The sequence below is a fragment of the Bubalus bubalis genome, chromosome 9, assembly GCF_019923935.1.
Source record: "Bubalus bubalis isolate 160015118507 breed Murrah chromosome 9, NDDB_SH_1, whole genome shotgun sequence".
In the NCBI taxonomy this organism is placed as follows: domain Eukaryota; kingdom Metazoa; phylum Chordata; class Mammalia; order Artiodactyla; family Bovidae; genus Bubalus; species Bubalus bubalis.
The window spans coordinates 66,818,636-66,842,269 of record NC_059165.1 but is presented as its reverse complement, the minus strand read 5'-3'; the positions used below and the strand labels follow the sequence as shown (position 1 = coordinate 66,842,269).

The 23,634-nt window shown below is 57.0% G+C and overlaps 2 protein-coding genes across 4 annotated transcripts; both read left to right on the top strand.

The window, feature by feature from the left end:
- The first annotated feature begins 329 nt into the window (after positions 1–329).
- Positions 330–6,073, top strand: ADAT3 (adenosine deaminase tRNA specific 3). The gene is made up of 2 exons (XM_025292716.3): positions 330–465; positions 4,729–6,073. The coding sequence occupies exon 2, from the start codon at positions 4,746–4,748 to the stop codon at positions 5,796–5,798; it is 1,053 nt and encodes a 350-aa protein (XP_025148501.3). The 5' UTR covers positions 330–465; positions 4,729–4,745; the 3' UTR covers positions 5,799–6,073.
- SCAMP4 (secretory carrier membrane protein 4) lies at positions 371–17,322 on the top strand. Of its 3 annotated transcripts, none has more exons than XM_045166811.1 (7): positions 371–459; positions 7,380–7,431; positions 9,001–9,129; positions 9,621–9,777; positions 11,027–11,128; positions 14,071–14,188; positions 15,792–17,322. In XM_045166811.1, the coding sequence occupies exons 2-7, from the start codon at positions 7,425–7,427 to the stop codon at positions 15,969–15,971; spliced, it is 693 nt and encodes a 230-aa protein (XP_045022746.1). In that variant the 5' UTR covers positions 371–459; positions 7,380–7,424; the 3' UTR covers positions 15,972–17,322. The 3 variants fall into 3 exon arrangements, with proteins under 3 accessions (XP_045022746.1, XP_006050611.1, XP_045022747.1); XM_006050549.4 differs by having other exon boundaries at positions 379–465; positions 7,383–7,431; XM_045166812.1 differs by lacking the exon at positions 11,027–11,128 and having other exon boundaries at positions 379–465; positions 7,383–7,431.
- The last annotated feature ends 6,312 nt before the right edge of the window (positions 17,323–23,634 follow it).

The following is a 23,634-nucleotide window of genomic DNA, read 5'->3' as shown; positions in this document are numbered from 1 at the left end:
CACTGAATTTTCCTACTGAGCTATCCTTATTTCAGCCGCTTTTCTCCACTGAATTTCCTCACTGAGCTATCCTCATCCTATTACTCTTTATATCTTTGATAAATATTTAAATAAATAGGTCGCCTACGCCGTCTCTCCTTCGAATACCCTGGATTAGCCGGGGCTGGATCCCGGCATCCCAGAGTCCAACTTTTCCTGCCGCCCTGCTGGGTCTCGAACCCTTAACTTAGAGCTCGCTTCACTCTCCTGCGAGTCACAGCAGCCGCGCTCAAGAAAGGGGCGGAATACTCATTCCGCGCGGCCTTCTGGGGATTGTAGTCCCGGCCTCGCCTCCGCCTCGCGCCGACTCCGCCCCTGGAACTACGCTCCCGTCGTGCCCCGAGGCTCCAGGCGGTGGCAGAGGCGGAGCAGGCGGGCTGGTTGCTAAGACTTGGTGAAGCGCAGCGCTTCCGCCTGTCTCCTCAGGTAAGCACACAGCCCCGGGGTCTCGGGCTTTTACGACCCAGGCTCCCGCGGAAGGCGAGGAGGGCGAGGGCAGGGGGCGCGCCTGCGGAGGGGCGCCGGCCGCGCGGGGAGCAAGGGGGCCAACTGGCCCGGGTTCGTGCGCGCGCATCGGGCGAACGCGGGGAGGGGCGCATGTGCGCGTGCGCGCGGGGCGTCCAGGTTTTGGGACCCCTCTTTCGGCGCCCGTCGTCCTTCTGCGCGTGCGCTCGCCCCTGCCGTCCGCTGTGGAGACCCCGTGCCCTAACTGCTTCCTCTGTGTTCAGGCCTCTGGTCGTCTTGGTCAGCCTTGTACCTCCGTGCTGTCCGTTTACAAGCTTTCCGCCCGCTTAGGGCGAAACCCCCAATCTTTCTGTACGTCTTGTTTGTGCGCGCGCTCAGTTTCTCAGTTGTGTTCCACTCTCCGACCCCATGGATTGTGGCCCTCAGGTTCCTCTGTCCATAGGATTTCCCAGGCTAGGATACTTGAATGGGTTGCCATTTCCTTCTCTAAGAGATTTTCCCGACGCAGGGATCAAACCCGCATCTCCTGCGTCTCCTGCATTGACAGGCGGATTGTTTACCACTGAACCACTTGGGAAGCCCTAAAAATTGATAATCTTTGCTGATACTTAAGGGAAGTGTGAGTTTTCAAGGCTTTTTAAAATTCTGGCCTTGGGTCTGCCACACCCCACATGCGCATGGTTCTCGATTTTTCGTGCACAAAGGCCTCCTTGTAGGGTGGCTAGGTTTTGCAAATAACCAGGCAGGTTGCCCCATTAAATTAGAATTTTGTGTAAACAACAAATATATGCACATATATATATGTATTAGTATAAAAGTATTGCAAAGGTTCCATGGGACACATTTATGTTAAGAAATCATCTGCTCATGTGGGTTCACGCTTAGCGGGGTGTGCTGCATGTTTTCTGGGGACCCTGCTTTGTTGGGGAGCTTGTCAGATGTGGACATTAATGCACCTTCCCCCTTCCACGGGGCCAAGTTCTGGATACCATATTTGAAGCCATCGCCGCATCTACTGTTCAAGAGTCCAAGACTCCAACACTGGGTGTTCCTTCTGCTCAGGGCTCCCCACCCTGCCTCACCTGCTTTCCAGGTCCAGCTGTGGGTCACTGCCTCCGAGGACCCTTCCTGGAATCTGCCCATCGCAGGGCACTGGCTCCTGAGAAGAGCTGTGCCCTGGGGTGGGCCCAGCCTCATGGATTTTCTCACTTTCTGTCCCAGCCAGGGTGGTGGTGGATCCCATTTTACTGAGGGGGAAGCTTGTCCTGGGCCTAAGGCCTGGTCTCAGCCAGGAGAACGTGGGCAGGGCCCAGACACACCCAGGGGTGAGATAAGGCCCCTACCTCTGGTTGCAGAGGCTGCCTCAGCTCACTGAATAAGCCCCATGTTCTTGATGCCTTCTGGGCTTCAGGCCCCAGCACCCACTGAGGGGACTGGCTGTTGTGGGGGGTCCCAGCTCCCTGGTCTCCTGGACCCTCCTGGACCTTCCCCACACCATTGAGCCTTACATGGCCCTGACAGTGGGTGCCAGCCACAGAAGCTCCAACCATAAATATAAACAATTGTGGAGGGGGCTGGCCTCCACCCCATTGGAGCACAGGAACCTTTAGGAGGTGCCCTAGCTGTGGACAGCGGGAGGTAGACACACCCAGGGAAGGGCCTGAGCTGGGTGGAGCAGCCAAGTGCACAGCAGGGAGGGTGTGGGGCAGTGTGTGTGTGTGTGTGTGTGTGTGTGTGTGTGTGTGTCAGGGGGTGCGCATGCAGGGCACTTGGCCAGGGTGGGGCAGTGGGGTGTCCAGAGCTGGGGTGGGTGAGGGGGTGCCCACAGGCAGGGTGGACATGTGGTTTTGAGGAGGAAAAGAGGAACAGATAAGCCTCCCAGCATGCTGAGGTCCCCGGGGTTCATTTAAGCAAATCTCTGGGCGTGGGGGCCATTTCTGGGTGGGCTGCAGCTCCCAGTCTGGGTGTGTCACCCTGGAGGAACCTGTGTCCCATCTGTAAAGCCCCTCCCCCACCACGGGGCTCAGAAGGCAGAGTTGGGAGCTGTTGGCCACCTGGCCGCAGCTCTGCCCTCCCAGGCACGTGGCCTGGGCAAGTCCCTTGACCTCTGGAAAGGGACGAGCCCTGCAGCCTCCGTCCCGGTCATGAGGGGAGTTGGGGAGCCCATTTGCAGGAGTGAAGACAGGGAGCGGTTTCAGTACTGGCAGCAGTCACGAGGTCTGGGCCGTGTTAGAGGTGTGCTGTGACCCTGGTGGCTCAGTGGGTATACAGTCCACCTGCCAGTGCAGGAGATGCCCATTTGATCCCTGGGTTGGGAAGATCCCCTGGAGAAGGACATGGCAACCCACTCTAGTATTCTTGTCTGGGAAATCCCCTGGACAGAGGAGTCTGGTGGGCTACATTCCATGGGGTCACAAAAAGTCCAACATGACTGATTGATTAAGCAAGCACGGCATGCCCTGGTGATCGCCAGATTTCCCCACCGCCGCCAGAAAGAACAGCAGCTTTATTGGGATACGGTTCACATAGTGTGGGGATCACCCATATAAAGCATACTTTTTAGTGTTTTTTTAGTGTATTTAGTGTATTATATGACCATTACCTCTGTCTAGTTCCAGAACATTCTGTCTTCCAATAGGAAGCCTGTCTCCAGGAGCAGACCCCCCCATCCCCCCACCTCCCAGCCCTTGACAACCAGGAACCCACTCTCTGTGTCTGTGGATCGGCCTGTTCTGGAGGTTTCCCACCAGTGGGATCACACCCTGCGTGTCCTGTGTCTGTTGCTCTCACTGAGCATCGTGTTCTCCGGGTATGATCACGAGGCAGTGAGTGTCAGGGCTTCTCTCTTCTCCATGGCTGAGGGATGCTCCCGTGTGCAGAGGGACCACCTGGTGTTTATGTGTTTATCTTTCAGTAAACACGTGGGCTTGCAGCCACCTTTTGCTGTTGGGAGTCGTGCTGCTGTGAACACGTGTGTGTGGATGGCTGTGTGGACATGTGTTTCAGTTCTCCTGGGCCTGCACCTGGGAGTGGGATCACTGGGCCAGATGGTGGCCTCCTGGTGGTTTTTATTTCCTCCCTGGAGGATGGCAGCCCCACCAGCAGCAGTCCGAGGCCAGCCTCCTGTCTCTGTCACTTGTTTTGTTTCGGTCAGACAGAGGTTGCAGTCTTGGAGGGACAAACAGGACTGTGTCTGTCTTGCCCAGGAGACAGTGGGGCCTTTTGTGGCCTGGAGCAGGCTGTGGGGGCCATTTTGCCTTGGGCACGGTGTGTGCTGGGAGTGGATTTACAGCCAGCACGCCCAGGACCCTCCTCAGGGCCTGACCTGGCCCTGGTGTCCTGGGTACCCCAGGGGCCCCCAGCCACACTGTGTGTTTGCTGGAGTGGTTGGTGAGGACCTCTCGTGCCCGTTGCAGGGCCCATGGGCTGAGGAGTGATGAGTAGGCTGCGTTGAAGCAGTAAGGGGCAGGCTGTTACACGGTCTCAGCACACCTCGTCCATGGGAAAGAGGTGGGAGGGGTTGGTCCAATCCCAGATACCGCCAGGGCATCGGGCTCTGCTGCCATGGCACAGAGCTCCCCTGGAGCCACATGAAGGTCATCTGTGGCCCATTTCTGCTCTCATCCAGGGCAGCCCTAACCAGTAGGAATATAACGCGAGACGTGTACATGACATGAAGTGTGTAGAAGACACGTTTTGGGAAAGTACAAAGAAACAGTTGAACTTAACCTTAAGCATACATTTATTTAACCTGAGACATGTAGAGTATCCCCATTTCAGCCATGTAGTCAACACAGCCATCCCTCGGCGTCCATGGGGAACTGGGTCCAGGGCCCCCAAGGATAAGAAGATCCAAGGATCTCAAGGCCTTTGAATAAAGTGGTGTAGTGAGTTGGTCTTCTGTGTCCGTGGAATACAGAAAGAGGCTTAACGATACAGTTAGTTTTCTCTTTTGTATTAAGTCTCTGGGATCCAGTGTGCATTTTTGCTCATGGCATTTCTCAGTAAAAAAAAGGGGGGAGAGAAAAGACACCCAGACAAGGGCAGTTTAAACTCTGTGCAAACACGGCGTTAGTAAGATGTGAGTGAGAGCACGACAGCTGGTGCCTTTTGCTCGGTGGGACGAGCCTGCAGACGTGGCACGCTCCTGGGACGACCCCTCCAGCTCGCCAGGCCCCCCCACGGCCCAGGATGATGCCCTGCTCCGGTCTCTGTCTCCCACAGTCAGAGCCCCACTGAGGATGGACCCCGCCCCGAGCATCATGGAGCTGCGCAGAGATTCAAAGGCCGGGAGTCCCGAGCAAGAACCGCCGTGGCAAGCCCTCCCGGTTCTGTCAGAGCAGCAGTCTGGGGCTGTGGAGCTGGTGCTGGCCTATGCTGCACCCGTCCTGGACAAGAGCCAGACCTCACGCCTCCTCAAGGAGGTGTCAGCAGTCCATCCGCTGCCCGCGCAGCCTCACCTCAAGAGGGTGCGGCCCAGCCCTGACCCCGGCCGCCCGCACTCGCTGGAAATGCTGCTGTGCCTGGCGGGGCCGGCCCGGGACTCGCGATCGCTGGCCGAGCTCCTCCCGCGGCCGGATGTGGACACCCGTGGCCTGGGGCAGCCCTTCCTGGTGCCTGTGCCTGTGCGGCCGCCCCTGACCAGGAGCCAGTTCGAGGAGGCGCGCACTCACTGGCCCACGACTTTTCATGAGGACAGGCAGGTGACCCGAGCCCTGGCTGGATGCCTCTTCTCGGCACAGGAGCGGGCTGCAATGCAGGCCCATATGGAGCGGGCCGTGTGGGCCGCACAGCAGGCAGCCTCGAGGGGCTTGAGGGCCGTGGGTGCGGTGGTGGTGGATCCGGCCTCAGGCCGCGTGCTGGCCACGGGCCACGACTGCAGCAGCAGCGCCAGCCCCCTGCTGCACGCTGCCATGGTGTGCATTGACCTGGTGGCGCGAGGCCAGGGCTGCGGTGCCTACAACCTGGCGCCCCACCCTGCCTGCTCCTTTGCGCCGGCTGTCCGCGCCGGCTCTGTGCACAAGCTGGACGAAGACGAGGACGGGCTGCCCTACGTGTGCACCGGCTACGACCTGTACATCACCCGCGAGCCCTGCGCCATGTGCGCCATGGCCCTGGTCCACTCTCGGGTGCGGCGTGTCTTTTATGGGGCGCCCTCGCCTGACGGCGCACTCGGCACCCGCTTCCGCCTGCATGCCCGGCCTGACCTCAACCACCGCTTCCAGGCCTTCCGCGGCATCCTGGAGGCCCAGTGCCGCCGACTGGACCCCGACGGGCTGGACACCAAGGCATAGGCGCTGGCCTGGACCCTCCTTGGCATTCCTCACATCGCCAGGGGCTTTTTGCCCTGTCTCAACTCATGGACACTCATGCTATTTCTGCTGGCACATGGGGGGCGTCCCTTTCTGGACACGGTCTTCCTCAAAGTTGGGCGGAGTGGGGGTCCAGCTGACTGAGTAGCTGGGCACCTTCAGACCCAGGTGGGCCCCTGGGGTCACCAGCGTTGTGTCCCCTTTTCTCAGGTGTCAGGGAACAGCTTTGACATGTGAAAATAAACAACTTAAACCAGGTTGGTGTCTGTTAACAAAGGCATGAGGCCCCGGTGGCCGAGAGTCCCTGGGTCGGGGTGGCCATTTTCTCTGATACCTGGATTTGCGCGGGGAGGTGAGCTGCTGAGTGGAGTATAGTCAGGGAGGGGCCCCAGAGTCTGGATGGCTATGGCTAGAGCCTAAGGAAAGGGCCCATCAGCCTGGATATTGCTGACTGCATCAGTCTCCCGTCCTTCCCAGGTGCCCAGAGGGTCCCTGGAGGGGCCGGTGGGGGTCTGCCTGCCCTGGAGTGGTTAGCCCTGGAACCCATGTGTGCAGGACTCTGAGCAGCAAATGTGTGTGCTGCAGGCCCCTGAGACATCCATGCCTTGAGCCCCCGTCCCAGGGCTACTCCTTGCCCATGGGGGCTGGGCAGGTGGAGGGTCTGCTGGAGCCAGAGTGGTGGATGGCCAGTGGGGCCTGTGGCAGGAGGTCTGGGCTAGGCCAGGCTCCGGGTCCCAGGGGAGGCCCTCTCTGAGCTGGGGGCCGGGGGTGGACCCGGAGACTCTCAGTCATTGGATCCTTCCCTTGGACCCCCTGCATGTGGGGCTCTGCACCTGCTCCAGTGCCCAGCGCTGGGGGCTGTTCAAGCTCAGCTGTGCTGGTTGGGTACCAGGTGTGGCCACGTTGCCTGGCCCACTTCCTAGAGAAGGTAATGTCTGTCTCCTAGGTCCTTGTGCAACTGGCCCCTCTGTGGTGCCTCCTCTGAGGGGCTGCTCCATGACACGGGCTCCTGGGCAGGGTCGCTGGGTGCCTGGCCTGTCCCCAGGCATTTCAGTTGGGTTGCAGTGGGGTCCTTGGCCTTGCAAAGCTCATAGGGGCAAAAGCCATGGACCAGAGAGGTTGTGTAACTTGCCTGAGGTCACACAGCAATGAGCGTGGACTCAGTTTTTGGTGACTCGGAGACTTTGTGGCCATAGGAAGTGTGCAGAGCCATCCGTGGATAAAGGGAAAGTTTGGGGGTTGGGTGACTAACACGTTCACTTTTGTGGGGGAGTTGGGGGAGGACAGGCAGGAGGGCAGTAGTGGTGGGTCACTGGGACCCTCCACCCAGATGCTTCCCCCACATCAGTGGCAAGCTGCCCGGGGTGGGGGTGGAGGGCTCTGACATGAGGTGGTGACTGGGGTCACACATGTGGGGCTGGGTTGGCCTTGAGCCAAGAGCCCAGAGACCCCTGTGGATGCTCTGGTAGTTAGGGCAGTAACTGCAGTGGCCCCTGGATCCGCAAGTGGTGGTGGGGTCGCCCTGCAGCTGTAGAGACCCCCTGACTGTGCCTGTCTCCCCTCCAGGTGGCTGCAGGCTTCCACTCCCACCCTGTCTTCACAGCGAAAATGTCAGGTGAGTCCCACCCACGCCCCACAGTGGGGGGTCCTGGCTTCTCTGGCCATCTGGAAAGTTCCCCGGGTGGCTGAGCACACTGTGACCCCAGGAGGGGCACAGCCTCGCTCTCCTCCTGGGATGGGAGTCGGGGTTGCTCTGGCCACTGGATTGGACAACAGTGTGACGATTCCACACAGTGAGCATCTGGCCCAGCCAGCAGAGCCCAGGGGGCACCTGTGTAGTTGCTTGGACATGGAGCCCAAGTGGGCAGCTCTGGGCAGCACTTTGTTACTGTGCTATGAAGTCTGTCCACTGCCCACCAAGGTGGCACAGGTGCTAAAGGGACCATACAGAGACGAGCTCGGCCCCTGGGCCCCACATGTAAGACGGAAGTGTTCCATGTTGGAAAACAGGAAGTCCCAGGACTTCCCTGGTGGTCCAGTGGTTAAGACTCTGAGCTTCCACTGCTGGGGGCCTGGGTTCATCCCTGGTCAGAGAACAAAGATCTTACAAGCCTCGCAGTGAGGCCAAGAAAACAAAAACAAAAACCCCATAGAGTCCAGACTCCAGGAAGAGGACCTAATGGCAGGTGTGGCTGTGAGATGAAGTCATGTTGGAGCAGGGTGGCCCTGAGATAACAGTGGGACTGACATCCTAAGATGGAGGAGACATGGGCACAGACACAGGGAAGCAGGGAGGATGGGGCAGAGCTGGAGGGACGGGTTCATAACCCCGGGGCGCCCAGAGCATTGGGGGGAAATGTGGCCCTGTGACACTGGATCTGATTGTCCAGCCTATAGAACGGAGCGGGGACAGACCTCTGTCCAATCAGGCCACCCAGCCTGTGGTCCTTTGTAATGGCAACCCCAGGGGGTTCCCACGTCCCAAGTGCCACAACCTGCCCTGAAGTCAACAGTGTGGATATGTGTGGACCCTGCTGTTGAATCTTCACTTATCCCTGTGACTGTCGTAAGAAATTGCCACAGACTCAGATACTTGAAAGAAATTTGTCCTGGGACTTCCTTGGAGGTCCAGTGGTTAGGACTACCTGCTTTCAGCGCTGAGGGTGTGAGTTCAATCCCAGGTGGAGGAGCTAAGATCCTGCATGCTGTGTGGCGTGGTCAGAAACTAAGTTCATAAATAAGTAAGTAAATAGAATTTGTTCTCTGACAGTCCTGAGGTCTGGAGTCCCACATGGGTACCACAGGGCTAAATCCAGGTGTGGGCAGGGCTGGTCCCTCTGGAGGCTCTCAGGGAGCACCAGCTCCCCGCTTTTCCAGCTTCTAGAGGTGCTGCATCCCTGACTCGCGGCCCCTCCCTCCATCCTCACAGCCAATGGCTCAGCATCTCCCGTCTCTCTGCCTCTGACCCTACCCCTTCCCTTTCATAAGGACCCTGTGATGGCACTGGGTTCCCCAGGGAGTCCAGGATCATCCCGTCTCAGGGGCCTTAGCTTAATCCCTCTGGCAAAGTCCCTTCTGCCCCATGAGGTGATGTATCTACAGGTCCCAGGAGCAGATGGGCACAGCCCTAGGGCCACTACAAGCTGACTGCAATGTGAGTTTTTCCATACCCCTGTCCCTGCAGGAAAGGAGAACAACTTCCCCCCATTGCCTAAGTTCATCCCCCTGAAGCCCTGCTTCTACCAGAACTTCTCTGACGAAATCCCCATTGAGCACCAGGTCCTGGTGAAGAGGATCTACCGCCTGTGGCTGTGTGAGTCAAGGGGAGGGGTGCACCACCCAGAGACCCAGGCCCGGGACAGGCCTGGCCTAGGACTTGTCTTGAGCTTGATGAGTGGGAGCCTGAGGGTTTAGTAATAAAGCTTACCGACAAACTTCTCTCATGGCTCAGTGGTAAAGAACCCGCCTGCCAATGTGGAAGCCACAGGAGATGTGGGTTCAGTCCTGAGCTGGGAAGAGCCCCTGGAGGAGGGCATGTCAACCCACTCCAGTATTCTTGCCTGGAGAATCCCATGGACAGAGGAGCCTGGTGGACTATAGTCCATAGAGTTGCAAAGAGTCAGACATAACTGAGTACACACACTGATGAGCTCCTGTCCAGAGTGGATGGAGCAGGTGGGCAGCTGCACAGAGCCGGGCCCCCCAGGCCCTTCTCTGGCTCCAAGGTCTCTGTGCTCATGGGAGCCACACCCCAGCAGTAGGGGGTGTCCCATTCAGCGCCCTCTTTCTCCTTCCCTCCCCTAGTCTACTGTGCCACCCTGGGCGTCAACCTCGTTGCCTGCCTGGCCTGGTGGATTGCGGGTGGCTCAGGCGCTAACTTTGGCCTGGCTCTGCTCTGGCTGCTCCTCTTCTCGCCCTGCGGCTACGTGTGCTGGTTCCGGCCCGCCTACAAGGCCTTCCGGTGAGTTGGGGTGGCCCCCACCCTCCAGGGGCCCTTGGGGAGTGTCTGGGGTTTACAGTCGGCTCAGAAACAACAGCAGATGACCTCACTGTGCACACCCCCCTCCGGGCCAAGTCCTGAGAGGGGTGTACCCTGATCTGCAGCTGCCGCCTGGCCCAGGTGTGAGCCTGCCTCTCGTGTTTGGATGACACTGTGCACTGGGGTCCACAAGCCACATCCATCTCTCCCTGTTTTGTTAATAACTCTGTTGACATACTGTACATACCACTCAGCTCACCTGCTTAACAGCTTGATGTTTCTAGTGTTTATACAAGACTGGACAGCCAGCATGTCTAGTTCCAGAACAAACCAACAAGAAACCCCATCCCCATTAGCACCATCCTAACCCCTCAGCCTCTGACAACCAGGAACCCACTCTCTGTGTCTGTGGATCTGCCTGTTCTGGACGTTTCCCATCAGTGGGATCACTCTGCGTGTCCTTCTGGGTCTTCTGTCACTGAGCATCATGTTCTCAGGCCCTACCCACATGGTAGCGAGTGTCTGGGCTTCGTCCCTTTGGGTATCTGATACTCCCACGTGTGCAGGAACCAAGTGGTGTTTCTCCATCATCTGTCGATGGCGTTGGTGTTGCTGCCCACTTCTGGCTACTGTGAATCTTGCTCTGTGGCTTTCACCGCAAACCTGCCCTCGGCACTCAGGCGTGTGCTATGTCTGTTCCATGTGGCCCCTAATCCCAGACCCTCAGTGGGAGTCAGGTGGGGCCCCTGGGGCCCTTTGGAGACAAGAACCAGAAACCTGTCCACTTGTGCTGAAGCGAAAGGGGCGCTGTGGCTTCAGGTCCCAAGCTGATTCCAGCAACTGTGTGCAAGAATGGGGACCCCCCGAGAGCTTCGGGGGCAGCCCGGGAGCAGCCCTGTGCCGCGAGGTCCCCGGCCCTCCTCCATCCCGGGTCTCCCCTTGCTTGACCTCCCTATGTGAGCCCCTTGCAGCCTCTTTTGTCCAGGGCAGCAGGGCGTCGCAAACCCACCAGGAACCTATCAGATTGACCTTAGGGTACCAGCGGGTCCTTGGGCGTAGTGGGGCCTCCTAAATCCCCTTCTGGTGAGGAGCATGTCAGGGTTGTCCTCCTCCTGGGGGCGGGAACTGGAGGTGTGGTGGGGCAGGGCTATCCTGCCCAGTTGGCCTGGGCCCTTCCTCGGCCTCGCCCTCTCCTCCAGCATTGGTAACAAAGCCATTGGCTTCCCTCCAGATCCGACAGCTCCTTCAACTTCATGGCGTTTTTCTTCATCTTCGGAGCCCAGTTCATCTTGACCGTCATCCAGGCCGTCGGGTTCTCGGGATGGGGCGCGTGGTAAGCTTGTGGGGTCAGCCATGGGGACATGTGTCATGTGCAGGACAGACCTGAGCTTAGGCTGAACACTGTGGCCAAGACACCAAAATGCCAATGGCTGGACGAGGGTGAAGTCTGCTCATCGCTCTTGTAAACCCCCTATCCTGGGAGGTGCCGGGTTGGCAGCCCGTTCACAGTGGTTTTCGTGCCAGTCACCCAGCCCCCAGGAGAACCTGGCAGGCATGTCCAGCTGTGTGTCCCTGGGGTCAGAGAGCAGCTGGAAGGGCCATGCCCCACGATCTGGGAGAGGCATTTTCCATTGCTTCCCAGATGGCGCTAGTGGTAAAGAACCCGTCTGCCCATGCAGGAGACATAAAAGAGGTGGGTTCCAACCCCGGGTTGGGAAGATCCCCTGGAGGAAGGCATGGAAACCCACTCCAGTATCCTTGCCTGGACGGAGGAGCCTGGCGGCTACAGTCCATAGGGTCACAAAGAGTCAGATACAACTGAAGTGACTTAGCATTCGTTAACACATGAGGTGTCTGCTGCTGCTATAGTGAATTATTAAATGTTCAGTGATTTGAAACAAACTTTTCATCTTAAGTCCCAGTGGTCCGAATTCATGTAACCCACAGGTTGGCAGGGCTGGCCTTCCAGAGAGCCACCTGCTCCAGTCCAGGTGGCCACAGTCCCGCAAGTCCCCTCCAGGGGGCAGTGGACAGCATGGGGGTCCACCGTTGCTGTGGAGCTACAGGGACACCTGGCCAGTCCTGGGCCCTGGGTATCCATCCCTCCCTGCTGGCCCCAGACTTCCACCATCTGCTGGGTGAACGCTTCCCTGTCAGTCCATTCAGAAGGCCTTTTAAAACCTGTGAGACGTCTTATGTGTAAAAGACCACAGTGCTGCTTCACACTAGGAAGCAACAGTGACCACAGAGGCTCAGACCTGTCCGTCCTGCCTGCTTGTGACCTGTTCACATGGGGCTTCTTCGCGGTTTGTGGATCTGGGGTAGTGTGTCCACCCTGAGCTGCCTCCCCACCCGTCTGACACCCTTGCCTCCACCGGATGTGGTGGGCACAATGCCCTCACCCACAGCGCTACCATGTCAGGCCTTCCCCTTGGGGTCCCTGTGGCTTGTTAACAGTTGGCCTTTGTGGTTGGTCCACATTAGACTCCAGGTGGGGTGGAGTGTGCACCCTCTGTGACTGGGGCCCCCACCGCCAGTCCTTTCCACGGTTGGGGCTTCCTTGAGGTGCCTTCCCAGCCCAGAAAGGCAGCTGCTTAGGTGCACGACTCAGTGGTTCTGTGTGTTTACAAGGGTGGAGGTTCATCACTCTCTCCAGTTTCAGAACATTCCACCACCCCAAAGTGAAGCCCCATCCCCGTGAGCAGTCCCTTGCTCATACCCTAACAACCAGGAACCCACTCCCTGTGTCTGTGGATCGGCCTGTTCTGGACGTTTCCCATCAGTGGACTCACACCCTGTGTGTCCTTCTGTGTCTGCTCCTCTCACTGAGCAAGTGTATTGTCAGGTTCCGTCCACACGGTAGCGAGTGTCAGGGTTTTGCCCCTTTTGGTGGCCGAGTTGGTGGGACACAGTGTGTGTGTCATTTGTTGTGGGTGGACTCTTGGGTTCTCTGCCCTTCTGCTGTTGCTGGTGGTTCTTCTGTGCATTGTGTACACCTGTCTGTGTGGACACGTGTTCTCAGTTCTCTCTGGTGGATGCCTGGCTGTGGAATTTCTGGGCCACATGGTAACTCTTGAACCTTCATCAGAGCTCCCAGATCCGCCCCTGGCCTTTGCAGGCTGCATCCGCATCTCCCTGGCTCTGGCCCCTTGAGCTCCTGGCTGGGTGGCCCTGGGGGAACACCTTATACCCTCGTCGCATCCCCCTTATCTCCAGGTCTGTCATCTTCCCAGACCCCCAGCTGTGCTTACACTCCCTCAAAGTGCAGAGCAGCGTGCATTTGTATGGGAGGACGTCCCTCCTGGCTTCACAAAGGGGCGAGGCCTGTCCGTGTGTGTGTGTGTGTGTGTGTGCATGTCCAGCAGGTTGTATACCTGTGCACATGTGCGTGCACGTGCGCGCGCACACACACACACACACTTTATCTTTTTTTTGCTGTGTGACTTGTGTAATCTTAGTTCCTCAACAGGGGATTGAACCTGGGTCCTGGCAGTGAGAGCACAGAGTCCTAACCCCTGGATCCCAGGGAATCCCCTACACATGTTTCTATAAACTGTATCTGGAAGTGAACTAGCAGATGAGGGATGCTAGTTCCCTCTGGGCTGGGGAGTGGCGTTGACAGGAGAGAGGTATCTATTGTGTGTTTTTCTAAGCTTCCTGAACTGTGTGGTTTTGTTACTTATTAAGAAAAAACATTCTCAAAAGAACTCTATTTCCTGCCTCCCCCCCACCCCACCCCTGGCCTGCCTGGACACCAGATTCATGTTCTTCCACGTGCGGGCTCAGGATCTACCCCAGACCTTCAACTTTCTCTTGTTTTCACACCTTCTTAGTGTAACTGACGTTCATGCTTTGCCCAACTAGTGGATGTTTAGATCATCCTCAGATTGTCCTCGTTACAGACACTGGATGAGTGAAACAGTTGAGGGAGAAGGAAATGAATGTTTAAGCCTTGTTATGGGTCAGACCCCATTGTGCTCCAGAAAGGGCGCAGCCCAAACTGACAGAGTAGGGTTCGTTTCTCTGTCCTCTGCACAACATGTGTCGGGACAGTGGTGTGAGAACGACACCTCTGTCTGACTTGCACGTCTTTGTGGGTGGGTTAAGCATCACTTCCTAAGTATACTGGCCCCATGGTAGTCCTCATGGGAATCCCATGTCTCTGCTGGCGGGTTACCTTTTTCTTGTTGATTTGCCGGAGCTCTTTACATATGAGAGGTAGTGGGCCCATCTGACGGTCCTGTTGGCTCCTACACATGTTCTCTCCTCTTGCAGTGGTTGGCTGGCAGCCATTGGCTTCTTCCAGACCAGCGTCGGGGCTGCTGTGGTCATGCTGCTCCCAGCTATCATGTTCTCCATGTCGGCTGCCATGATGGCTATCATGATCATGAAGGTGAGTCCTCCAGCTCCTGGGATGTTTCACTTCCTCCCTCACATCCTGTTCTCTGACCTCCCAGCCCTGGGACTCGTCCTGGCTTGTTGTAGGAGCAAGAGGCCAAGCGCTGGCCAGTGAAATGAGTGCTGACAGCAGGGCAGACTCTCTGCGATCTGGGCCTTTGACTGCCTGCCTTCCTGCCCACGTAGACTTCCAGGGAGGAGGGCAGACAGTGCCGTGTGGCCAAGGGTAACCACTTGCACACTGGGGTGGTTGGGTGTCTGCTGGAGCCCCCAGCATGTGTGTCCTGGAGGGTTGTCCACACTGCTGATTCAGCCACCACTGGCCACGTGCTGCTGGTTACAGTTAAACCCAAATTAAGTGAAAGTAACTAAAACTGAAAATTCACATCCATCGCACTGCCCTCATACTGAGCGCTCAGGCTTTGAAAGGCCTGCCCTGACTGTCTGTACCATCATGGCCACTCCCTGGACGGCCCTGCTTCAGATGCCTTGAGGGACCAGTGGGAACATGTGCACTGTAGTCTGGGCATTGGCCACACGAGGGTTGTCCTGGGACCACATAGAGACTGATGCCTGACAGTGCACCTGTCCAGCCTTCCTGGGGTGACCTTCTTGGCCATGTGCCTGGTAGCCTGCTTGGGGAGGCTGGACCTGCCTTGTGCTGCAGCCTGGCCAGCAACTCCTGAAGCCTGGGTTTTGGGTCCCTCCAGCCTCCTTGTTGCAGGGTCCCAGCTGTTTCTCAGGTTTCCAGGCCTGGGCTGTTCAGCTGGTCCTGGGACTGTCTGGGAGGACAGAGGGGTACTTGCTGCCCCCATGTTTGCCTCCAAAGCCTCCTGACTGTGTGGACGATTGAAGGGGGTTGGGGGATAACCAGTGCAGAACAGACCCTGGAAGACTTGGCCGGAGGCCAGGATGAAGGCCACACAAGGTGGCTGTGGTTCCGGCAGGGACGTGTCACGGCAGAAGGGAGGGGCTTCCAAGCCAAGCAAGCTCCCCAGAGTAGGGCCACCCCGTTGGGGTCCCTTGCACCATCCCAGGTTTGGGAGTTCACTGGGAAGAAAGAAAGATGAATTCTGGTGGGAAAGGACAGTACTGTCAGCTTTGCTGGTCAGAAGCCTCAAGTTAAATGAATTCAGTTACGGGATTTGCCAGACTTCCAGAAACAGCCCAGCCCCACATCTGAGGAGCCCGGCTTCCTGGACGGTGCGGGGGCAGTGGCCTATCCGCCTAGGCCTCTGCTGAGGACATCATTGAAGAGAATGATGTCACCCCCTTGGTGACCTGGGGGTCCTGGGTCTGATGTGGCTGAGGAAGGAGTCACCAGGCAATTGCCAGGCCTCAGACCTGCCCCAGAAGAGCCCCTTCCCTGGAAGAAGCACTTGTGCCGAGTGTTGGGCTTGGCTGGGACAGTGGAGACCCTTGGGGACAAGCCAGCAGCAGTCACCGTGTAGGCATGGCCCTCAGAGCCCCCCGCCTCAGCTTCTGCACGTTTTCTAAAGTTCTTGCAAGTGTTGTCATGTTAGTCATGCTCGGTTAAGAAAAGCCCCTCCTTGCACGCAAGCTGAGTGGCCTCCCCACCATCATCCTCACCCCCGCAGGTGCACAGCATCTACCGAGGGGCTGGTGGGAGCTTCCAGAAGGCGCAGACGGAGTGGAGCACGGGCACCTGGAGGAACCCGCCGTCCAGGGAGGCCCAGTTCAACAACTTCTCGGGGAACAGCCTGCCCGAGTACCCCACCGTGCCCAGTTACCCGGCCAGTGGTGGCCAGTGGCCTTAGGGGGAGCCAGCAGCCCTGCTGCCCACCTGCCGCCAGCCCACCTGCCCCTCACCGTCCACTCCCACCACCTTGGGTTTGGTGAGGCCCCCCTGCAGCTCAGAGGGCAGCTCAGGGGCTCTCGGCGACCCGAACCCACATTCATCTCATTCTTGAGGCAGGTCTCCTCAGCAGCTCTGCCCAGAAGCTGTCTGGTCACTGCCATCTGGCAGGACACCCCCCCATAGTCTGGAGCACCGTTTGTCATGGTGACGTCCACTGTGCTGCAGCCACACCCTCTCCCTCCCGGTCGCAGGGGGCTGACCAGGCCGCCCCTCTCAGAACTGATGACATGGAGAAGGGCCCAGCCCAGGTCCACCCCTCACAGCCTCTGTCCAGGCAGTCGCTCCTGGCCCAGTGACTTGAAGAGGGAGGCTGTCCAGGCACCAGGGTTCTGTGTCTGGTAGGAGGCTGAGGGCCTGGGTGGTGGCTGGTCCTCTAGTGGGCAAGCCCACAGGGAGGCCCAGAGGCTGATTCACCTCCTGTCTCATGATAGGAACTACTGCTCCCCTTCTGTCTGTCTGTTGTCCTTTGGCAGCTTGCCTCCAGCCTCCCTGTCTGGGGCCATGCTTGTCCCATGGAGGGGACTCAGAACTGGGACCTTCAGGCAGAGCCTCATTAGAGCCTGTGGTGGAGGGGGAGGGAGGCGCTAGCCTGCCTCGCTGGAAACAGATGGCACACAGGTGCATCTCTTGAGAGTGGAGCCCTTCCCTTGCTGCAGGGCAGGAGCTGGAGTCGCCAACCTGAAGGACAAGAACAAGGGAGACACAATAAGTCTGTGCCTTACTAGGAATCTGAATCCCTGTCCTCTCCTTCCCACATAAGCAGCTAGCACCTCTGTGAGGGGAAGGGCCAGAGATGCCTCCCAGTGTCCTCAGCCCTCGTGGGCCAGGCCCCGGGTGCCCTGACACTGCCCCTTGGCTCCCAGCCGCCTGGCTCTCGGGAAAAGCTGTACTTCCTGTCCCACTGGCCGCTGGGTCTCTCCCTGAGGCTGCTCCCTATGCCTGCTTGCTTGGCTACTCCTGCTGAATGCCCTGTGGTGCCTGAAAGTGGCCATGGCTGCGAGAGCACCGGGGTCTGGGGCCCAGAAGGGAAACCAGGTTCCTTCACATCCCCAAGGCCACCTCCTGTGATGAGGTCAGCGTCATGCTCCCGGTGGGGCCAAGCATCCCCTGTCTGGGGTGCTGCTTTTGATGGGCGCTGAGCCGATAGTAGGGCGTGCCCACAGCACCCACCCTGCCCCCGCACCTCACTGTGCATTGTGGTTTTTGTTACGTGAAAATATCCAGGAAATAAAGACATCCTTTGTGCATCAGGTGAGCCTCCAAGAGAGCTTTCTGAGGGCCTTCCTCCCATGGATCCTGGTGCCTGTGGCCTCGGGAGGGATAAACCAGGACCGTGCTGTGCGCCTGGGCCGAGTCCCGTCCATGCTGCCAGCCGCCCTGCCTGGGGCCCCTGCCCAGACCCACCACAGAGGAGCCGGCGGCCATATCCTTGCACCCTGGGGTCATTCCCTTCTTGTTTGCTTTCAGTCATGTTCTCTTCACACTCAACAGCTTTCACTTGAAAAAGGAAATTTGCAGAAAATGAAATACCAGCACCACTTGCTGTGAAGAAGACACAAGGACAGAAGCGGCTGGAGTAGGAGCAGCTTGGTCTGCAGGGGCCTTCACCTGACTCTCAGGAGGCCCTGGTGGCAGAGTGGACACCCCATGTAGACACGGGATGGGGGCAGTGCGTCTGTCACTCCACAGACACCAGGGGAGGGCAGCGGACGACCAGAGAGAAAGGACCCAAAGTAGGGGTCCTTTGCATGCTGATAGGGGCTGTTGCATGCTGAAACCCCAAGTTCATATGCGATCCTTCCAGGGGTAGTTAAGGGAGTGTCGTGCAGGAGCAGGTGATCCTGACGCAGCAGGACTGGGCCTCACAAGGGGGCGTGTTTGGACACAGACATGTGGGGAGGGGCCACATGAAAGTGGAGGAAGAGTTGGGGTGAGGCTTATAGCCCAGGTTGGCTGGGATCTCCAAAAGCTGAGGGTCAGCAGGCGGTCCCTTGATCTTGGCCTCTGCCCTCCCAAACTAGAGGGGATACATGGGTGGGTGCAGTCCGCCATGCTCCGTCACAGCTGCCCCCAGAGTATCCACAAGTGAGATGAGGAGGCTGTGGGGGCTGTGCTGCCCGATGGTGTGGGGGACACAGGTTGGTGGGCAGGAGCACCTGGAGGACGAACAGTGTCTGCTGCAGATAGGATGGGTGGCCCAGGTGGGCCCGGGGGATGGGATCTGCAACCTGGACTCAGAGGTGATACAGGGGACACAGGACAGGGTGGAGGTGAGGGGATGGAGGTGAGGTCAAGAAGGTAGCTTGTCTGCTGGGGTGGCTGGGATGGGACACTGACCTGGGGCCTAAATGAAGGATTGATCCCTCCTGGTTCTGGATCCAGGTGTGGCCAGACTGCATTTCAGGCCCCAGGGCAGCAGCCTTCCAGCCTCTCCCAGCCCCCAGTGGCTCCAGGCTTTGCCTTTTCTCACAAACTTTTCTGTCTCTTACAAGGACACTATCCCTGAGGACTTCCCTGGTGGTCCGTGGTTTTAAGACTTCATGCGTCCATTGCAGGGGTGCAGGGAACGCAGGTTTGATCTGTAGTTAGGGAACTAAGATTAGCATGGCCAAAAAAAATAAAAGTAGAACAAGGTAACCATCCTTGGGTTTGGGGTGCACCCCACAGCAGCATGACCTCAGCTGCATCCTAAGCTTTAATACATCTGAAAAGATCCTGATTCCAGGGAAGTTCCCAGGTTTTAGGATGTGGGGCCACTGCTCAGCCTGTCCAGGAAAACCATGACTTTCAGAGCAGGAAGAGCTGAGGCTGCAGCGAGGGGTCTGGCCATGGGGGACAGGGCCCTGGGATGGATGAGAGCCATGTTCATGATGGTGGTGGACACTGTTGGGGAGGAAGGGCTTCCCACAGGGGAGGCTGTGCTGAGAGCATCCTCAGCAGGACCCCTGAGGGGAGGGGCTGCGCTTGACCAGGACCTGGACAGGTCACCTTGAGTGCACATGGGGTTGGTTCAGATGGGACTGGGGTGGGATGGCCCCAACACAGGACGGATGGCTGGTGTTCTTATCCAAGGGGAAGTGTGGACCCAGACACCGAGGCTGGGAGAACGCTGCTGGAGAGGGGGTGATGCAGCCAGGGTCAGAGAACTGCCAGATGCTCAAAGGGCCTTCACTTCCCCCTTCAGAGGGAACACCACTGAGACACCTCGACCTTGAACTTCTGGCTTCCAGAACCAGGGGAGAGTAAATCTCTGTTGTTGAAGCCACCCATTCAGGGTGCTTTGTTCTGGCCACCCCTAGACGCGCCCGCTTGCCTGGTCAATCTTCATCTCTGTTCCTGTGACCTAAGCTATCACCAACCAGACCCAAAATGTCTTCTCCACTGCCTCATGGCTTCTGCTCACCCAACAGGTCAGCTGGGCGCCTCTCTTGAGGCAGCCTGGAGGTCACTGGAGTTGATTCTTCAGAGTAAATTAATTTACGGGAACTTGGCCGATGCCCGTGGCATTGGTGGGTGACTGGGGACCATGAGTCAGACCCTGTTCAGGTGTGAGCAAAGGTTGCTGTAAGGACCAAGAGATGCTAAAAGGACACCATCCTCTGAAGCATCCTGCGTGGTGAGAGGGCAGGACCACAGCCTGGCCCCTGGAGTGAGCTAACCTCAGGTGTCTGTGACCCCATGGACTGCAGCACCCCAGGCTTCTCTGTCCTTCATGATCTCTCAGAGTTTGCTCAAACTCCTGTCCATTGAGTCAATGATGCTATCCTCTGCCGCCCCCTTCTGCCCTCAATCTTTCCCAACATCAATCTTTTCCAATGAGTCAGTTCTTCACATCAGGTGGCCAAAGTATTGAAGCTTCAGCATGAGTTCTTCCAATGAATATTCAGGGTTGATTTCCTTTAGGACTGACTATTTCATCTTGCTGTCCAAGGGACTCTCAACAGCCTTCTCCAGCACCACAATTTGAAAGCATCAGTTCTTTGGGGCTCAGCCTTCTTTATGGTCCAACTCTCACATCCATACAGGACTACTGGAAAAACCATAGTTTTGATTAGACCGACCTTTGTCAGCAAAGTAACGTCTCTGCTTTTTAATATGCTATCTAGGTTTGTCATAGCTTTTCTTCCAGGGAGCAAGTGTCTTTTAATTTCATGGCTGCAGTCACCATCTGCAGTGATTTTGGAGCCCAAGAAAATAAAATCTGTGACTGTTTGCACTTTTTCTTCATCTATTTGCCATTAAGTGATGGGATTGGATGCCATGATCTTAGTTTTTTGAATGTTGAGTTTTAAGTCAGCTTTTTCACTCTACTCTTTGACCCTCATCAAGAGGCATGATCCAGCATGACCTCATCTTAATTGATGACATCAGCAAACACTATTTCCAAGCAAAGTCACCTTCTGAGGTTTCAGGTGGAATATGAATTTTGGGGGTGCTAAAATGGGTCAGGCATGACTTAGCGACTAAACAATAAATCCAAGCCTTTATCTGCCCAGACCTTGGCCTCTAAGAGTGGGGCAAAGGAGTTCCTCGTGGGGACCCCCCTTGGGGACAAGTAGGACACTGTATGTCCTGTGCTCAGGGGACTAAGCCTTTCTAGTTTGGTGGGATTTCAGGTCTTAGCAATGAGAAATCAGGGTCCCAGGAGACCCGGGGAAGTTGAGATGCTTGGTCAGCCTACACTGTATCTCAACAATGGCGACCTTGCAGTGGCAGAAGGCCATTGTCTGGGACATATTTCACACAAATCAGATCCTTTGGCCTCAATTTCCTGGCCAGTCCCTAGAGGAGACGCTGATTGGCTCATGAGCCAATCAGAGATGGTGGGGTAGTCACATGGTACAGACCTGGTTGCTTGGGGCTGTTCTCAGAGGATGATGGGTAGACTCCTGGAATGAAGTGCCCCAGGAGCTTCTACATCCTTGAGGCCTTGGTTTCTCTTTTTATTTTGGCTGCACCATGCAGCATTCCCTGACCAGGGGCAGAACAGTGCCCCCTGCAGTGAAAGTGCAGAGTTTTCATGGCTGCTCCACACAGCCTCTTGTCATCTGACCTTGCTTTACGCTCTGTAGCTCACAATACTAATCACTGGTTAGCTTATGTTGCCAGACCTCCCCTGCAGCCACTGGGATTGGGGTGGGGGTGCTGGGCCCACCCTCTCCCCTCTGCTGGAGGGCAGCTGAATTGGAGGTCAGTTCTGGGAGACACTGGGCACTTTACTTGGGCTCCATAAGCCTCACTTTCCACATTTCAAAAATGGGAATATCTGTGTCCAAGTCCCTGCCCCACTGGGGGAAAGACCTGGCCATAGGGAGGGATATTTCCATTCAGTTCAACAAAAGCACATGGCTCCCCAACTTGTGTTTGTGTGCTGGAGCTGGACAACCAGGATGCAGCCCTGAACCTGTCCTGGGATGTTTCCATGGACCTGCCTCTTTCATGGGTAAAAGGAACAGAAGAGAGCATTTCCTCTTTGTCTCTTGCTGAAATCCACAGCTGTCTGGGATTTATTAGAAAGCTGGGATGTTGTTTGACTTACCCTTGAGGGATGGGGGCAATGGGGAGACAAGCTCGTCTTCTTTACAGTGTTATTATTTTGTCAGAGCCCCAAAAGGTTTTTTTTTCCTATCCCAACTTTCCCAAATGGTGTCCCCATGATCAAAGCCGAAACGAAGCAGGAACATGTGGGCTGCACTTGAAGCGGGTTAAAAAAAGAGGAAGCTTTGAAACCTGTTTGCTTTTTCACAGATCCTAGGTGATTAGAAATATGTCCATGTGAGGCAGAAGGTCCTATGCTGGCAGTTCTTTATTCACTAACCTATGGATTCCCATGATGTACCGGAGTGGGGTATCATTAGTTACAATTTACAAATGAAGATGCAGAGGACCAGAAGGGGGTCAGTTACCTACCCACAGTGAGACAGCCTCTGGCTGGCCCAACCCCAGTTGTGGCTTTTTCTACAGTCTTTCATCTGCACAAGCCACCCTGCATTTTACAGAGGCAAGGCTGGCGCTCAAGTTTATGGCTCAAACACCTCTGGAGGAGAGGCTACCATGCCCCCTGCTCTTCTGGGAGTTGAGCACTGGAGAGCAGATTTTTTTTTTTTTTGAATGTCAAGAGTGAAGAGAAGAGGACAGATGGGGCCAGAAAGTCTGAGGAAATACAATTCCCGGCTCTCCCAGAATCTGGAAGGACCTTAGAGTCGTCTGTTATTTCGTTCATAACAAATGAACCACACATGGTGACCACACAGACTGAGTTTATACTGTGTGTGGGCACAGCAGTGAGCAAGAAATGTGGTCCCTGGTCTAGCATGGCTGGTGGAGGAGGTGAATTTGAAACGAAGGTAAGGTTCAGGTTGGAGAGGGTGAGGAGCAATTGAGAAAGGACAACACGGGGACGTGACTTGGGCTTCCTGGAGGTGTCGACATTACAAGGGGGGGCTGAAGGAGGAGAAGTGGGGCAGAGCCAGCTCTACAGCTCTGCCATTCCTCCTTTCCCCTCAGGTTTAATTCTCCTTCCCCGCTTGTGGCTGCGGGACAGCAGGACGATAATCAGAGACCACGGAAATCTTCCTTCCATGTGCCACATCTAGCTTTTGGCCTTTAGGGTCTGCCCTTCGGTCATTCTGCTCCAAGCCATCTTATAACACCACCTGAAACTGTCATGTCTATTTAGTCTCTGTCCTGTCTATCCCCCGGGCTCAGGACTGAGGACCCGCTGGGAAGCCATGCCAACAGTCTAGTTCACCATTCTAGTCTCAGAGCCGCCGCCGCCGCTGCTGCTGCTGCTAAGTCGCTTCAGTCGTGTCCGACTCTGTGCGACCCCATAGACAGCAGCCCACCAGGATGCCCCGTCCCTGGGATTCTCCAGGCAAGAACACTGGAGTGGGTTGCCATTTCCTTCTCCAATGCGTGAAAGTGAAAAGTGAAAGGGAAGTCGCTCAGTCATGTCCGACCCTCAGCGACCCCATGGACTGCAGCCTTCCAGGCTCCTCCATCCATGGGATTTTCCAGGCAAGAGTACTGGAGTGGGGTGCCATTGCCTTCTCCGAGAGCCGCTAGCAGGCACTTAATACTAAGACGAGAGTGGATGAGTCTCCCTCCACCGTAAAAATTTCCCGCAGGAAGAGGCTCCAGGTGGAGCAGGGTCTCACTGCGGGCCCCTTGCCAGTCGCCCCTGACTGACACGGTGCGTGAGCCAGCACTCTGCAGACCACACTTGTTGAGTGCCAGCTTGCGTGCCAGGGCCCTTGCTTGGCCGGAAGGCCCAGCTGGACCAGGACCTTGGGTGACCCCCTCCTTGGCTCCTCATTGACGTCACCGCTTCTTACGACGCAGAGAAGCACCGCCCCGCCGCCGTCCCATCACCTACAACCCTCGCCGCTCCCAGCCCCACCCCACCCGACTCCAGCCGCCCGCCCCGGAAGTCGGCGGGTCCCCGCGCTACCACGCCCCGCGGGGCCGCCCGGCCGTGACGTCAAGTGGCGAGACCTTGACGTCACAGAAGCGCGGTGGGGCGGTGTCGGAGCGACCGGTCACGCGTCACCATGGCAACGGTG

Coding starts and splice junctions, on each gene's coding strand:
- SCAMP4 (XM_045166811.1), top strand. Junction 9,130..9,620: donor GATCTACCGCCTGTGGCTGT/GTGAGTCAAGGG, acceptor TCCCTCCCCTAG/TCTACTGTGCCACCCTGGGC. Junction 11,129..14,070: donor TTCTCGGGATGGGGCGCGTG/GTAAGCTTGTGG, acceptor CTCCTCTTGCAG/TGGTTGGCTGGCAGCCATTG.
- ADAT3 (XM_025292716.3), top strand. CDS start 4,746: ATGGACCCCGCCCCGAGCATCATGGAGCTGCGCAGAGATTCAAAGGCC.